This window comes from Wyeomyia smithii, chromosome 2, assembly GCF_029784165.1.
Source record: "Wyeomyia smithii strain HCP4-BCI-WySm-NY-G18 chromosome 2, ASM2978416v1, whole genome shotgun sequence".
Classification (NCBI taxonomy): Eukaryota; Metazoa; Arthropoda; class Insecta; order Diptera; family Culicidae; genus Wyeomyia; species Wyeomyia smithii.
The window spans coordinates 93,752,895-93,770,886 of NC_073695.1; the positions used below are offsets into that span (position 1 = coordinate 93,752,895).

Below are 17,992 nucleotides of genomic sequence, written 5' to 3' on the forward strand. Positions count from 1 at the left end.
TGTAATTGATATATCATCGATGAGCTATCAACCCACCAATTTGCTCGGATTTTCGTCCAATTGAAAAATACTGGGCGATAATTAAGAGCAACTTGAAGAAAAGTAACAAAAAAAAAAGATAAAAAATACCAGCTGATTTACATAGATGGTGAAAGAAAATGGCGGATCGAGTTGACAGTTCCACTGTGCAGAACATGATATGGGTGGTATAAAGCGAAAAGTGTGTGAATTCATCCGAAACTCAGACGAATATTTTTTTGTATTTTGCCTTTCGATGAATTTGCTGCAAAATGATATTTCACGGTTTTTTCTACGTGTTCTACGTTTCTTTTAAAGATATGTCCCATTTTGTGCGACCAAATATCAAATGGGTCAAGCTTTACTCTATACAAAGCTTTACAATAAACACAATTCATGCCAGTATTTTTTGTTTTGTTCATACATGCTCAGTTCTATTCAAAATGGTATAGAAACAAGAAGCATTGCGCAAGTCTCAAAAATCTCGACAAAATAAGTTTACGGTAAACCATTTGAATAGTAGAATTCTTTCAGCGTCGACTGTGAATTCCTTGCAAACCTCACAATGTAATATACACTAAAGGGTATCGTTTGCTTTACCTAAATCATGGTTCAAACCCAATAGTTTGGCTATCAATCAAAATGTGCATCAGAAAGAATGTTCGAAGAACATTTTGATTACATTACTTCAAAAACACTATGCTAATAGAAGGAATGCGTTTTGGCCAAAAAACACAAACTACTCGAACTCATTTGTACCCATACACAACCCAATGAATCAGCCTCGGTGTCGTCCAATTGAAGATTTCTTCGAGATTTCCGGTACCTAGGTGTACAAAAATAACTTTAAAGCAACGAACTGCAAAGCGTTGATTAGTAGAATCAAGAGATGTACTCGAAAGTCGACCAGAAGGTCGTACATCGCTTCGGCATCATGAAAAAGTTTCGTCGGAAAGCTGATTACGGATCTTTATCAAAAGTTCAATAATTTTTTTATGTCAATAATAAAAAAAGTGCATTTAGTGTTATCGATGGTATATTGTTTTTGATCAACGAATCCATATTATTTAATATGTTGCCAAACGAAAGTTGTTGGATGGTATTATATTGCATCACAATGAATCATGAATCAAATCATAATTCAAATTGTACAAATAACTACAACCTGATCATGTTTATTCAATCGACAATACAAATATTGAATACAATGGATTTTCAATAAAATAAAACAACAAAAGTAAGACAGATCGATGATATCTCTGAAGAGCCGATGAAGTCATCCTGGCGGTTTATTCGACCGCGACTGGTTCTTGTCTCAGATTTCTTCAGTTTTCACCTTTTTCTCCTACCCTCTCACCAAACGTCTCATCGTTGTCGGTCATGCGATGCAGGTCGTCAAAATTAATGATCATTACAAAGATCCGCGAACGAGCCGCAGCCGCAGAAGCTTCACGTCACGACAATAGAGCTAAAACAGACGTTCGTTTCGGAATTGGGAGAAGATACAATCGTTTCTTCACGAATGCGATTACGAAAATTGGATTGAAAATTTTTATTGCCCAGCGTCACGATTTTCCGACTTTTCTTTTCATAGGCTACTTCATGCGCAACTTGCTGAGCCGGCTCACCGCGTCGCGTCCAACTGAAGACAACGAAACAACAAATGTATTTGTTGCACCAGACAGGCAGACGATTTGGCGAAAAATTAACGCAGCTCGCGAAACCAACTGCTGCAATCAAGCTGTATGAAAGTGGCGTAAACCATGACCTATGCTCTCTCTTTGCTAGTGCAGCGCTGTATCACTTTGTGTCAGTGCAGTACTTATTGGCACCTCTCAGAACGATTGCGACTTTTTCGTTGGGATATTTTTAGAATGTAAATTGAGCTGCCTTCGTTGGAGGCATTGAATATAAACATCTCTTTTCTCTTGATTCAGGTTCCAATTTCAATGCAATTGTAAAATCTGTTCGGTGAGATTTTTCAGTACGATTGAGCTTGTCATTAGAACCAGAGAAAAGTTACAGATGAACATTAGTTCTAGAAACAGAAAAGTAAACATAAGTAGCAGTTCTATATACAATCTTAACTAAGTATGATGTGTTGGTTATGAAACCACTATTGATATGCAAAATATGCCATTATCGTAATCCTGAGGATAAAGTTACCGAGCAGCAACATGTTTGACTTGTTGTTCAGCCCCAAATAACTACAGTTACAGTTGATGTTCGAAATCACGTCCGAAGACCAATTGCAACACGGCACTTCAACGGCGGATCTTAATGTGTAATGTATACGTGAGCAAAACCAAACAGATCACTGAGTCACTGGCAGTAAACCGACATTCCGTGACTGGCGGCAGGCGCTTATACATTATTCAGTCGTATACTAAATTTCGGTGTTTGTTTGTTTATTATTTGGAGCGCACGATTTTTGCAACAGGGGGATAGATGAAATTTCGGCTGGCATAACTCACGTTTCGCGAACGTAAATCAGCGCAGAGTTCATGCGTTCGTATTTTATTGTTCGTCAGACTAATTTAGATAGTCTCATAAACTCTCACTTCTATAAACAGAGACCCTAGAGCGCGCCGTTCGTCTCAAGTGGAAATATGCATTTAGGTTTGTTTTTAACGTAATTTCATCGGTCAATCTTGAGACGGAGTATGTCTGCGTAAGTAAACTCGATATGCTTTCACTAAACGGAGTTGGATATTGCACTCGCCAAAGTTATAACTGCAAACGGGCGCACATAATAACACATCTCATTTATTTTGAATTTTACGAGGATGTAAGACGAACAGTCAGTGAAAGACGAAGAGGAGGTGTTGGTGCAATGCGAGTTGCAATTAGCCTTGACTACGGTTTAATGTTTCGGAAAGGTCGTGCACACAGTGAACTTTTCTTAGCGCTATGGGCGGTCAAAGATAGAATTGGAAATTTTACTTCAATCCACAAGATCAAAACAACCGTGAAATATCCTTGCGGGGGCATAATTTGAGGTACTATAATTCAACAAACAGATTTTGCGTTGGTGTCAGTGCAGTAGCTGGGAGGATATATTGTAGCGGGATATTCAAAACGAGTTCAAGTATCTTGCAAGAAAAAATTCCAGCACGATGGTATCGCCCACACCCGAAGGAGAACGTTATTCGTGCTAACGAGAATTGACGGTGAAGGTAATTCAGTTTGTGAAATGCGTCATTAAGACGCAAATCCCCCGTGAAGTGCGAGGCAAAAGAGGCCAATCTCGAGTTAGGAAGTAGATCACGAGAATTGGGATACAGCGGTGGATTTCGCGTACACAAAATAAATATTTCTACAACAATGGTTTTTGATGTCGGGTGACCTCAAAACCATTCTCGGACTAGGGGCTAGACACTATTGATATATTGCGAAATATTTTCAATATTGAATATTACAAAGTATTTATCGTTGCATTTTTGGGCACCCCTCTATTTGTATCATAGCTCATTGACGTCAAATTATTCTGGAGGGATGTCAGCTAAACGATAAATATCAAAATATATCCACCAATATCGTGTAAAATTATCGAATTATTTTTTTTCATAAAAACAAAGATGTCTAGCCCCAAATTCTTGGACTTTTATGTCCTTTAATCATTTCGTTCCTCTATACCGATGGCAGATTTTTATCAGGTGATATGCAGAACTGTTATGTGGAATAGGAGTTACTATGAAACTATACCCATCGAGAGAAAAAAAAAGTTAAAAATCGTTTCGGTGACAGACTTGCATCCTTTATCCGTCATTCATCATCAGGAGTGAACTTCTTTCTTGAAAAGGCAAACAAAATATAAATTAAAAGAATAGAAGAATCCGTTCACAAATTTAATTTAAAAGAAATAAGTAATAAAAACTAACTTGAAGCTTTTTCTGAGCTTGTACGATCAACCTATGCTTTTCCCACTAATAATAAAACTGTTCTCATTTTTAACAAACTATTAAATCACTAATCCACTGTTCGGATTTTAGTTGGTCATTCCAACACAGAAGCTCACTCTACTAACATTAGTAAATCGATTAATCGGCTTTTAAAAAATAAAACAAACTAAAAGACCAGTTCAAGTCACACCAAGTGTTCCTCAAGGATTCACACTTAGAGCCGTTTCTGTTTATTTTGTATGTTTTCGTTGCATTTTTAATTTTGAAAAATCTCAACGTTTTATTACAAAGTATTAAAAACTGTTTGTGAGAAACAGGAAACAATGATCTTGAATCTTGTGATCGAATCAAGTGATCAGAATAGATAGTTCGGTCTCTGTTAAAAATACTACAAGGTATACAGCCCTAGGGTTGTATAAAATGGTGACGTGGGACTAAACACTATAATTAGGGGATTTTTTGTTACTAAATATACAGAGTCTGCAGACAGAATCGATATGTTTGCTCAGCGACTGTACGTATTTTCATTTTCAGCCTCCGCTGGAAATCAGTTTTTGAAATATATTCAACAACACTCTAAAGAATATCGTTTATATTTGGTGATATTATGCCTGTAGTATTTTTTTGTGCAAACAGCATGTATTTGACAAGGAACAAGCATATCGTGCTTGTTGAAGAAGCACCAAGAATTTCTCGTAATGCGTCAAAGTCAGAATTAACTCTATATCCTCAAAAACCAAATCCAATAATACTTACGTTATCATAATGAATGGTTTTGTCTTATTTAACTCTGATTAAATCAAATCTATAATATGGATCTTACTTTCAGAATAACATGGAAACCCTTTCAAAGGTTCATTAATTGGCAAACATAAGAAGATATGTTAAACAAAAGTATTAACAAGTTCCAGCAAAAAATCGTAGCAATCAACAATTCCATTTTTGTTTTTTGATTTTTTTTTTTTTTCATTTGCCTATAACTACATTCGCTGCATTACAAGGACAACTAATATACGTTTGTTATGATAAAGCTTAGAATAATAATATATCATTTAACAATTTTGAAATGTAAAAAGAGGTTCTGAGTGAATCTTAGTAAATAAACCAAAAATTCACAAGCATTCGCAGGCTCTTACTCTTCGATGAATGTGCATATTGAGAATTTACTCTTTCGATACTATCCGGTCACGATTATTAAGTGAATATCGAAGATAAAATTAAATGAATATCCGTTGCAAAAATTTACAATTCTTGTTGAGTAATTTATGATATAAACTTTCAATCACCATCAGCAGCAGCATTGCAGTTTTTCCTCGATTGCACACGAATAGAAATGTACGAACAAAAATGTACCACTGCAATACGAATAGTACCGCTGCAGTACGAATAGAAGTGTACCGCTGAAATGTACTAATAGAAGAGTACCGCTCCACATAGGAGAAAATCAAGTAAAATCCTGATCAAAAGTCAAAAAAGCAAAAGTTCATTAACAATGTTCTGCATAGTCTCATTTTGAAGTGTGATGCCTACTGAATCTTTCGACAGCTCATGAGCATCCAGAAGTATTGTTGACCTATGTTACAGCTGGTTGAATCGATAAAATTTTAGCTTTCAGTTGTTGCATTCGATGCTTCCTAACCGTTCACTTATTTTCAAAACAATCAAGTGCAACGTAGTGATTTATCATCAAACCAACTATGGAGATTGTCAAAGAAACTTATTTTATTCAATTTATAAACTCAAAAGACTAATAAATAGTCTCGATATGGCCAGGGAACATTCTAATAAACACAAAAAATCTGTAAGTGAGATTTTTATGTGTCATATTATATGAAGTAGGTTAAATATCAATGAGTTTCAATGTAAACAGTCAATTGCAAATCAAAGCCTGTATGTTTCTGGTCAAACTGGTGGTTTTAGATCATCCGAACCAATCCGAACTCATGAGTTACATCATAGTGAAAATCATCGAAAAATTTTAACTTTTCAGCTTCCGGCAGTGTTGTTGCCTTAGTATCAAGAATACACATACCTCTGTCATGTAATAGATGAGTGCTCTGAGACATTCTAAACAGGTTGCTATTGAATTCGGATCCTTTGATTACGAGCTCTAGACCAAAATTCAAGAAAAACAGTCAAACGTTTTCGTCCTAAGCAATGCAAATATTGCGAGTGAAATGTTCGTACACGGACAATGACAGTAACTTTTCAGATTCTTCTGAACTAGTGACTCTTCAGATTCTTCTGAATGCTCAGATTTCTTAATGAACAAAACAGTGTTAATCCCGACTCTCACTGATCTAAAAAAATATTTATGTTTCATTCATAAAGGCTCAGTCATTTATTGTAGAAAAGAAACTACCATTGAATCCAAACTACATCATCAGAAAAGTAACAAAACACTCAAAGGTAGATTATTCCATGAAACTTTTAGTCACAACTATTTAGTATACTTTATTTTCGATCCATGATACGTTTCCAGTCCAAAAATACTTAAAAACAATTTTGATCAGGTTTGATGTTCTAAGTGCTCCACTGTGCGCTCCAATCATAGACGACGAGAGACCTGCGGCTCTTCACTCCACTGGTACCGTTGCTTTTACCGGCATATTTTCTTTGAAGACATCAGTTTCTATTAGGTTCTGAAAACAGGTTTAGAAATTGTTCAAGAATGGGGATTGTTTCAAACTTTTCGGAAAACTTTTACCTTCGAGACATCATATTAGTCTAAGCTCATGGAAGCAAAAATAAATTGACCTATTGGGACAGGGAGACTCTGTCATTTTTTATTTCGATGTTGATACAGAGAATATCACAGGGAACTGATAGTGTCCATTCACGTTGTCTGTGCCAAGAATGCTCGCATGTAATTGGTTCATTGTTCGCGTAAATTTGTCATTGAAATTTTTCATCAATTTTACCGAAATTAGAAATTAGAATGATAACTAGCATATTACAAAATTGTTCTACATTTTATCTATCCAACAACATATTGGTTATTGTTATCCATCATGTGGTTATGCTGTTATTAACGTTTGAAATCTGACGCAACAATTGCCAGTTTCATTTCAAATTTTACAGAATGCATCCCAGTATAGTAAACAAAGACGTAGTCCCACGTCAAATTGACGTCAGAAGAATATATTTGATATTTATCGAAAAAAGCTATGAATTATAGTTTCTTTTGTTTTTGAGACAACATTTTTGCTTTTGCGATTATTTTTTCCTCTATGGACTCCTGCGGTGAGTCTACTGTATAGCATAAGCTTGAACGAACGCACGTTTCTTAGTCCTCGGTGAACCTTAGCTCAGATTCAGAAGTTGCACAAAGCACCACTGTGAGATGGCTAATTTGAAATTAATTCACCATTATCAATGAACAACAGTTTCGTAGGTTCCGCTTTATATAGATCGATAACGACACCGGCTACGTCCTTACGATCGGTTAGGGAAGGAAAAAAGTGTTACAATCGCTGTTGCCTGAGACCGAGTTTACCTCTGCATCTCTGGCGGCTATACCGGAAAAAAAAGTTACTTTGTCACTCGTGATACGTGACGGATTTTTCGTACATTTACCCTTCTTTCTATACGCATATATCTAGACTCTACTGGTCTTCTTTGCTGCACCTCTCTGCACACCTTTTCAACGAGTTGAAATATCCCAATGATATATTCTGGAAAGATTTTTTTGTGATAGGAAAAGTGAGCGAGTTGAACTTGTGTCAAAAATTTCGCGAAACAACATTGACATATGTCTGTTCTGTAGTACTATTTCCACCGGCAGAATTCTTTCTCATCGATTCAAGCAAATCATTAGCTACCGTAAATCAGCCTCCTTACCTTAGTTTTCCGGCGTATTCGATTTCAATGGCACTGCGATCACGAATAAAACTTCCATATCGTTCTAAAAAATCAATTCCTTTTTGGGTGTGCGTTGCTAGGTTGTCGTACTGATCCTACGGAAGAAAGACGAAAGAGGAGTATTAATTAGGCTCGTGCTAGATTTAACGGATTCGTGGATTTATAGGTTACGACTGAATATATGATGCCCCCCGAAAAGGGGGTGTTGCCTTTGGTTGCAGAAATTCGATTCGCAAATAATTTATTGGCAGTTTCGTTTTCAGAAAACACCCGGGAAGCTGACATAATACAAGCTGTTTTTTATATAATAAAACTCTGTTGACTGAATTGGTTCGTCCGGTTTGAAAATGTAAATTGAATTTTTTGAGCGAATTTAATTTTTCAAGTGGGCAACTGAGTCGTTTGTAGAACGTCAGATAGGAAATCGAACAGAATTGCGGTTCATTTTTGGTTGCATATTTAAGATAAAAATATACGAAACGCTCTTGAAATAAGTGAAAACCACAACGCACATTCTGTTGATTACAAGACTTGTGCGAGTTATACGATTCAGGAAATTTCGTAGTGTTGCTAGCTAAAACATTAGTAATACAAGTTTAACCATATTTTAAAAAGATTACTATTACCGTGCCGCTACGCATAAAGTCAAGTTTCTTCAGAAACTCCAAGTTACTATTCTTATAAATTAAGAAACAATGCTCATATGGCAAAAGTTGTATGTGTTCCATCTATTCACTGCCATAAAACAATAAGTTATGATAGGTCAAATGAAACTATCAAGACATCATCAAGCTACTGAAAAGAATCGAAACTGAAATCAATGGCAATGGAACTGATTCTTGTTTACAGTCCGGCCATGAAGGGTCACTGCCGGCCGTCATCATCTGATGTGGCAAGCTAGACTAGAAATGGATTCAGCTTATAATGTGTCTACCATCTGGCTTGCTATTGGCTCAGTGTGAAACTCGTTAAGTATACGTGGCGCCACCCAGTTCTTGAGCATTTAATGGCAAGTTTACGATGGGAAACGAAAATATGAATAAAAATGTTCAACGTGAGAAGAGTGTGTATCTTATGAGTAAAGCGAGCACAGGATACAGCCATGGCGAAAATGATAAATACACTTGCAGTTTTGGTTAATTTGGTTACGGTATTACGTTCTGTAGACACTCTTTTTTAAAGAGGAACGAAGAAACTGAAATTTTGTTGTGTCGGTGATTCCGATTTTTTTTTGCGTGAGTTAGTGTTCTTAAGGCGGTAAAAAAAATAAATACACTATTAAAATATTCATAGAAAACATTCCAAACAAGCTTTATTTCTCTATATGAGCCGTTGCGGAACAGAGTGATCTAAAGACCATTTTTTTTCAAAAATGAGTTTTTTACATAAACCGCATGTACTCAAGGAGCTAAAGTTATGAGATTAGAAAAATTTCGAAAAATCGAACTTTAAAGCTGATTTATACCATGTTGAAATTTCGTCCGAAACAGAATAGCCATTCTTCGACCACGCTGTTCCGAAACGATACGAGGATTCCAGTGAAATATATATGAAGTCAGAGTGGTCTATGTACATTGGTACGGTAAAATCACTTATTTCGCCAAAAAATGGTAATTTCATGTATTCACATGCTAAACCACTTCCGTAAGAACTTCCGAAAGAATCCGTTAAACTGAATTTTACTCAGAGATTTTTCGAAAATTGCTTCTCCTGACAAATTTGCTCGATGGCACATAGACCACTCTGTTCCGCAACGGCTTATATATCGTTAGCAAAGTGACCATTTACGTTTCAAAACTCACTTTCAATATTCTGTGTCTTGTCCTTTGCTTTGTAAAACCATATTCAATCTTCGTGGTATGTTTACCACCAGGTTTTCATGAGTAGGAGCTGGATTAGCATTTCATGCTGCCTGTACGACGTTCCAGAAGTCTGTTTTATTCTTTGGATGATGCTTTGCAACCTAGACTTTCACAATCTTCCATAGAAAAAAAACATCTCGGGAAAACGGTCATTACTCCCTGAATAGTTGGTATTTCTTATGAACAAAAGTGTTTTGTTGTTGTTGAATAACTGAACTTTCAAAAAAATTATTACTTTCATACAATAAAAATAAATTCATGCTTCATGATTGAAAAAAACTCCAAACTTTGCTCTTTTTTTCTCGAGCAAAAAGGTATATAGCCCCTTAAAGATCAATCCATAAGCAGGCGAAAACGCGTCTGACCTGCCGGACAGATCAAGGCGCACTGCAGAATTTGCTTGAAATTTTTACCGTACCCTACCTAAGCATATTGTAAAATTAGTCAAGAGATTCAACTGGCCTTCGTAAAACAAGAAACGAGAAATTGTTGGATAAATTTTTATAACATACATATACTTACAATATGGTCGGCGTGCGACCAGACCGAACCAAGCGCCATTTTTGAAAAAATTGAATTTTTAACACCAGGTGATGTTAAAATTGATAATCTATCTTTCATGAAAAAAAAAAAAGAAATCATTAGAACAGTTTATAATGGTATTACAACAAAATTTCCCTGCATCAGCTTGCAGAAAACATACGGAGTGGTAAAACTGTGATCACCGATTACTCGAAATAATGTTTTTGGCGCTTGGTTCGGTCTGGTCGCACGCCGACCATATATAACACAGCTTATCGACAAACTTGGTGAAAGTATGTTTTTTTAAATAGTTGTTTGCTATTCTAGCCTTTTCAGTTTTGTACACCAACAAAATCACACGTTCAAAAACAACAATTGGCGGAAACCGAGTAAAATTTGTTGTGATTTTTCGTTACTCTTTGAAAAAATGAACCCAAATTCCCACTAATTAGAAGCCGCTGTGCTGGCAAACTGAAATATAGGTCGATGAATCGATTGATGATATTTTCATTCTGTGCAGGGCACGAGAAAGGGTCTATGTTTCCAAAAATACGCAAAAATAGGGTGAAAAGGGCAAAATAGACCATTTCCCGTGCCCTGCTCAAAATGAAACCATCACCAATCGATTTTTTGACTATGGTGTATCGTTGGTGTATCGTTGTACTTATCCTACAACATGCAAAATGTACCAAAAAACAATATCGGTAACGAATTTTCTCACTTAAAACCTAGTTGATCGAGACCGCTATTAGCCCTCTAGGCTAGCATGCGATTTTGATATTTTTTTTGTAAAGGTACCTATACTTACACAGGGCTAGTAGCGAACTTGGAGTAAAATAATAGTGACTTTAGTGACTTTTTTTTATTAAAAAAGTGACCAAATAGAGACTAAATAGTGACCAAATAGTGACCAAAAATATACAAAAGAGGGTTTTCAAATTTATTGTTGAACCATAAATGAAGTAAATTTTATTTGAAATTTATGTCTTCAGGACATAGGATGTGCAATGATTTGTTCTCTTAGAAAAAAGTCGAACTAAAATCTGTATCATAATTTAACATTGAAATAGTTGTAATAACACCTTGTTCAATATATTCGATTACAAGTTTTCGAGTTATAAGTGTTAATGAAAGTACGTGAACGAATGTATGCACTCTCGAGTACGCATTGGTGTGTTGGTGGCCTGTCAGTTGTATTTAGTTCTTGATGTGTAATGTTACAAATCCGGAAAGTCGTAGTAAAACGATTTTTGGTCACTGACTGCCCTTGCACAATATTCATACATCTCGAATCGTGTAAAGCTAGGCGAGATTTCGTTTATTAAACCATCGAAAAATACAAGGAGACATTCTCTTTGGGGGATCGTTGAAAATTCTGTCGGCCACGATCTGCAAGGATGCCGCAAGTCGTAAAATTATGACTGTTATGAAGAAGCGTGTCCGGCGAAATGATAACGTTCAGTTTGTAATTCCCACCCATCTGATTATATCTATTGAATAGGTCCACAATATTTTGGCCGATTCTTATAGAAAAAGAGGCTCAATAGAGTGAAAATGATACTTTCACAACTCGCTGTTCGCGAGTTCATTGTTTCTGATGAGAAACTATTTGTCCTGGAGTATGACTGATTACACAAAACAATCGAATGTGGGCAGCAGCAAGAGACAACATTTCAGAGTTCTGAAGGAGTGTTCCTCGATTGCAGAGTACAGCTTTAGTGATGGTCTCGGGAGCAATTTCCAAGCGAGTAAACTTCCTCTGATTTTCATTTACAAAGACTTTAATGCTGTTTATTATAAAACGGTAGTTTTGGAAAAAAACGTTACCCCGTGTCTTCGAAAACTCTTCAGAGCTAATTACTATATATACTCAGCAAGACGGTGCATCAGCGCATACTGCGAACTTGACTCAAGGTTGGTATAGGGACAATTCGAAGGACTTTTTGAATAGAAATAAATTGCCGTTAAGTTCACCTGATCTCAACTCAATACTTTTTTTTACAAAATCTCCAACTTTTAAAGCGGTTATCCAGAAAGTCTGGGATGAAATCTGGGAATCCGTGCCGTCTGTGACAGCTTCGAAAAGCGTTTGGAGTTGGTTAAGCTAACTAAGGGAGGGGTTTTTCAAAATATATTAAAAATAGCATTGTTCGTTCCGAAAATCTGCAAAAACAATACTAAGCCTGTTTGTCCCATCAATGATTTTCCACGCATATTTAACCCACTTGACATTTTCTGATTAAATTCGTCCCACTAAACACTCATTTGCTTGATCTGGAGCATGGGACAAATATGCGTGGAACGGGTTATCATTATGGAATTTCGAAATGGTATCTGGTGAACACCGGTAGGTTCGGATGATTGAAAGCAAAATCCTACGAATTGAGACCTAACACGACTATGCACAATATAAGCTCGAAATTTTTTAATCCACTTCAACCAGGAGGAACAGTTGATTTGAGACAAGCAAATCAAACTAAAAACGTAATTTCACGCACTACACTGATTTGAGACGCGAGTAGCTTGTAGAATAAACCTTTACATTCCTTTGCAGCTCTTAGACAATTCGTTCGTAACTATTCTGCACTGTTCACTTCAATGAGAAATTTAAAAACATTGCCTGGCATGAAACTTCTATGATGGAAAAGTTAACAAAAATGCCTTACAAACCGAACTGTCCAAATATTCTGTAAATGAGAAGCAAGCTTTCTAAAGTATGTTGCAATACAACAATAGTTAATTTATACATTTGAAGCTAAAAAAGTGACTTTAGTGACCATTTTGTCGTAAAATAGTGACTTTAGTGACTTTTTAGCGTAAATAGTGACTTTTTAGTGACTCAAAATAGTGACAGTCACTAAAAAGTGAATCGCTACTAGCCCTCGGTGACAAAAAAGTCCGGTCACACTTTTTTGGGGTCGCCTGTAGCCTACACGTTGCATCTCTCTGATGCATCTCTCTGATATATGTCAAACGAACGGGTTAACTTTGCTGCCCAAAGTGGCAGAGTTTCGTTTCTGTGCAGTTTGTTAACATTGAGTTGTGAGCCATGGCAGATTTAAGAGCAGCTGTTATCGCTGAATATGTGAACGGGTACAAACCCGGACACATATTCAAACACCTAAAACCGCTCGGAATCAACCGGAAATTCGTGTACCGGACCATAAATCGGTACCTAGAGACCGGAGGCACCGAGGACAAGGCACGATCTGGACGACCAAGGTCTGTGAGAACTCCAAGGCTGAAAAAGATTATACGAGACCGGATTCGCCGGAATCCCGCCCAATCTGCACGGAAGCTGGCCAGGAACCCTAAAATGAACCGAGAATCAATCCAACTGCTTCTGCGCAAGGATTTAAAACTTACACCGTACAAAAAACAGGTGGTCCATGGGGTTACCAAAGCTACAAAGGACAAGAGGTACCAACGGTCGCGGGAGTTGCTCGGTTGGCGCGCAGATGACGAGATTATGTTTTCGGACGAGAAGCTGTTCGTTTTGGAGCAAACAGTCAATCGCCAAAATGATTGAGTTTGGAGTGTGAGCCTCCAGCAAGCTCCTGCGGACAAGCTGAACGTTTCCCGGTTCCAAAATAAGACGTCAGTGATGGTTTGGGGAGCCATTTGCAAGAGAAGTAAACTGCCTCTTATTTTTATCGATGAAGGGGTCAAAATCGACGCAGCGTACTACCTGGACACGGTTTTGAATAAAAATGTTCTGCCTCAAGCCGAACTATTGTTTGAAGACGATTACTACTGCTTCCAGCAAGATGGCGCCCCATCCCACACCGCAAAGGTTGTTCAGGCGTGGTGTGAGGAAAACTTGACCGATTTTATTTCGAAGAATGAATGGCCTCCGTCGTCTCCGGATCTGAATCCACTGGATTATTTCGTGTGGGGATACATGATGTCGAAGCTGAACGACTATCAAATAACAAATTTGGAGCAATTCAAGCGAGTTATCACGAAGCCAGATTCAGATTTTCTTCTTATTCTTTGAAATATTGAGATTTTCCTGTGTGACCGGACTTTTTTGTCACCCTGTATAAGACGCTTGTGTCCTAAAAATCATGACGCTTGTGTCCTAAAAATCATGACATCTTCCAGTACATCATACATTTCGGTAACCTAAGCAAAGTTGCTTATTTTACTATTACCTAAAACTTTGCTGAACATACCTAAGTGGTATAACATGGATAAAATAAGGATAAACCTGAAAAACTGGTTTTTGGAGTCAACAATCATAAGAAATTCAAAACCCCCGCATACTTCAGACAACTGACGGCCACTGATTATCTTTACAATTATTAAAGACCAAAATTCAGGCTTTTAGATGGAACTTATTGCAAATGCAACGGTTTGCAACTTACCTAGTAATATAATTTTGAAAAAGGGCCTTTTTTAACTTAATAATCATAGTATCTTCTACAGATGAGATCTTAACGCATAAGTCCGGAGTGATTCGCGATTAGGGCGCAACTAACAAATGGTTTTATTACAATATTGGTTTAGAAAAGACTTACAAAATTCATGGCAAGAATCCTTTCTCTTGAATAAATCGATAACATTATTCAAATCAAGCTTCTAGTGAAGGGCGATAAAACAGTTTACCCAAAACAAAAGATACTTTGGAACTAGGCCCTTTACATTATTTTGAAGTAACGAGCAGCTTATTTGCGAAATATTTCGTATACAGGCGACAGTAAAGGGCGGATCAACTTTTGTTTTCAAAATAAAGGCGCATTTAAAGGGGCGCAACTGAAGAAAAAATAAAAACAAGGCGAAAGAAAGATGGGCGTATCTCGTTGTCAGAATGCTTTAAGGCGAAATAGAGGTGAGCGAATCTCGTTTTCAGAATGCTTTTGAGCTCATTAAAAAAACGTGTTGCGGCAGAACGCAGTTTGTCGCAGCTCCCCAGCCGGCAATCCAATTCGAGTATTATCTACACGATCACAAGAAATAGACAATTAAGTGACTCTAATCGGTTCGCTTGGAGCCACCGCCGCTGTCGACTGGCCGTGCACTCAACACAACAGCAGCTTTTGTTTTGTCTTGTATCACCGTTCCGTCTTTGTGTCGTTTGCTGCTGTTTTACACAACGGGTCCTATCGTGCGCGATCAAAAGGTAAGAAGAAAAGCGCAGATTCAAGCCATAAATGCACAAATTTGATGTAGTATTGTTAGGAAACTATAAACCAGGTTTATTTTACGTCGATTTTTGGTATTGATGTCACTTCCTTTGAAATTACGATTTGAAAATGTACTTGCAAATTTTCAAACTGATATTCCCCAATGTTTATCTTTTGCCAGTTGCGCCTTTATCGCAAATAACTCCGGAAGTGTCCAGAGCAAAGTTGTTTGTTTTACTATTATCTAAAACTTTGCTGAACATACTCATGTTTTATAAGGTGGATAAACTATAGAAAAGTCCAAAAAACTAATTTTAAGGTACTACTTCCAAAGAGCCTCCATATCTCAATAAATTGAACTCATGGCAACTTGATGTATTAAGCAAACTTCAATGAAATTTCAAGTACTAATACATTGTAGAACACATTTATTCGCTATCGGTTGAAATAAAAAAGTTAATTTTGCTAAATTAACTTTTACCTTAAAACACAATATGGCAAATATTCCATAAGATATGAAATGAAAAACGATAGAAGTCATCAGAACATACCAAATGGCTGAAACGTACACAAATGTCACAAAATAATTAAGTTCACGAATTTCCACTTTTGAACCACTGTGCGCCAGAGTGAAAAAGGTAGCTTTATTTTTGGCATAATGCAATGCAAAAAAATATATGGCTGAAATACGTCATTTTTACCAGAACGTTTTAAAAGAAACGTAATCAATTTACTTTGAATATTGGTTTTATTATATTTCTTAATTGATAGTCAAGCCGCAAGGATTGAGCGCTGGTAATAAAACCCTTTAAAATATAGCCACACTGCTTAAACTTAAGATTTCACAATCAATATCTGTTCAATATGGTGCTGTTATTTCTTTCAATATACTTTCAAACGGCGAATATGAAATGTTTGTTCATTATTTCAGCTGGTTGGGCACAAGAAGGTTTCATCGTACTTTATAATGTGATGTGCGTTACATATAACTATATGAAGAAAGCGTGATGCTTCTTGTTCCGGTGGAGTTTTGGGCATGACCAAGCGATGTAGAGCAAAACAATAATGATATGTTCTTTCATTACAGATAGACAATTTGGGCGAATGTCAGGAGCGGTTTTTGCATGACTTTATGAATCATTATAAATATCAAATTCTTACTAACATTAAAACGCCAGAACAAATTCAAGGAATGGATCCAACGGAGAGATATTTTATTTAAATCATAGTTTATACTAATTGTACTTGCATTTGATGACTAGTGATAATTTGAATGAAATTTATAAAGGAAAACACATTTTTGCATCATCATTGCCCACATTTTATCATATATCATTTTTGCATCATCATTGCCCACATTTTAGAATAATGTATCAGTATATGTATTCATAAATTCATAGTGACTATCTAAAATTATTACCATGCTAAAAAAACCGATTTCCGCAAGAGTTTAAAAAAAGATTAATTCTTTTCTTTATCGAACCTTTGCAGTCAAACGAATAGATAAGACCGCTCGTCAACAGCCTCGAAGCCACAGGCTGAACGATGAATTGAAAATGAACCTGTTACCGTTCAAGGTCTTTGGAGGATCTTTTATCTCATGATACCCTTCACCGACGATATCTTTGCCATGCAGTCCAGTGTTGGCGGATGCATAACCAAACGTGGATGCGTTGATCTTGTTTTCACGGCTGCATACCGTAAAGTCGGGTTCATTAGAACATGGTTCGCATTTGGATCGAACATGGCAATGTTAACACTTTCACAATTGTGAAATTTTAGGTACATACATGTTTTTTTGGAACGTTCGTTAACGTTGAGCGGTTACAATAGTCAGATCTAGAGTTGCGGTATTCATATAATATAAAAATCAGATAAAATTTAAAATTCTAGTTGTGTTCGAGACGGTTTAGGGTCCTGCACGACGTACCGACTAAACCTAACAAAACGGTGACAATTTTTTTTACTACTTTTTGTACTTTACATATTCAATATTCTTACATCCAACCCACTATAATTGGAATGTGAGACCTGTTATATATATTGCATCGTTGCGTGAATAGTGGAGCTGGCTTGAACATGTTCTCAATTGAAAAAATTATTCCTTCAGGCGCTACTGACCAGGGTTGCTGACGTTTGGCGTGTCTTCGGCCTGCGTAAATAATACTATACGCAAGTGACCAAGCATCACCACTACCATAAAACTAATTCTTCCGGTCAATAACTTGCCAACCACAGCCGGCTGGTGCGCTGTGACATTTGTTTGTTGCCGCAGTGCCAACGGGTGCACGATCAGGTTGTAATATTCGCGCACCGCCTCTAAGGCCACATAACTAGGACATTCGCGAAAGATAAAGAAGATGCAACTTTTCGAATACGGTCAAACCCGGTACGAGCTTTCATTTGCTGCATGCCAAGTACAGTTAGCAGTCAGCAGGGACCGGTTTCGATTACGGTTTTTAAGTTGACCAGTTATGGCGAGCCAAGCTGAATAATAGATGTATGACATTGCACCGAAGCCGTTGCGTAAGAGCTAACAGAGATTGGCTGCGTCTACAGCGGAGCAACAAACTCTTTTTCTTTTCAAATAACGTAAATTTGATATTCTAGATTTATCTTCCTAATCAGATTTTATGTTTAGGCATTGAATTCAGTAGCTCTCAATTGACTCATTTTTTTCGCTAATCGTTACGTCAGATTT

The 17,992-nt window shown here is 36.9% G+C and overlaps 1 protein-coding gene across 15 annotated transcripts in view; it reads right to left on the reverse strand.

Moving 5' to 3' along the window:
- LOC129720713 (formin-binding protein 1-like) overlaps nucleotides 1-17,992 on the reverse strand; it is a 142,240-nt gene that overhangs the window by 21,123 nt on the left and 103,125 nt on the right. For all 15 annotated transcript variants that reach the window (XM_055672332.1, XM_055672325.1, XM_055672331.1 and 12 more), the window contains exon 2: nucleotides 7,761-7,876. In XM_055672332.1, coding sequence (XP_055528307.1) covers nucleotides 7,761-7,876 — 116 coding nt within the window. The remainder of the gene's footprint in view (nucleotides 1-7,760; nucleotides 7,877-17,992) is intronic.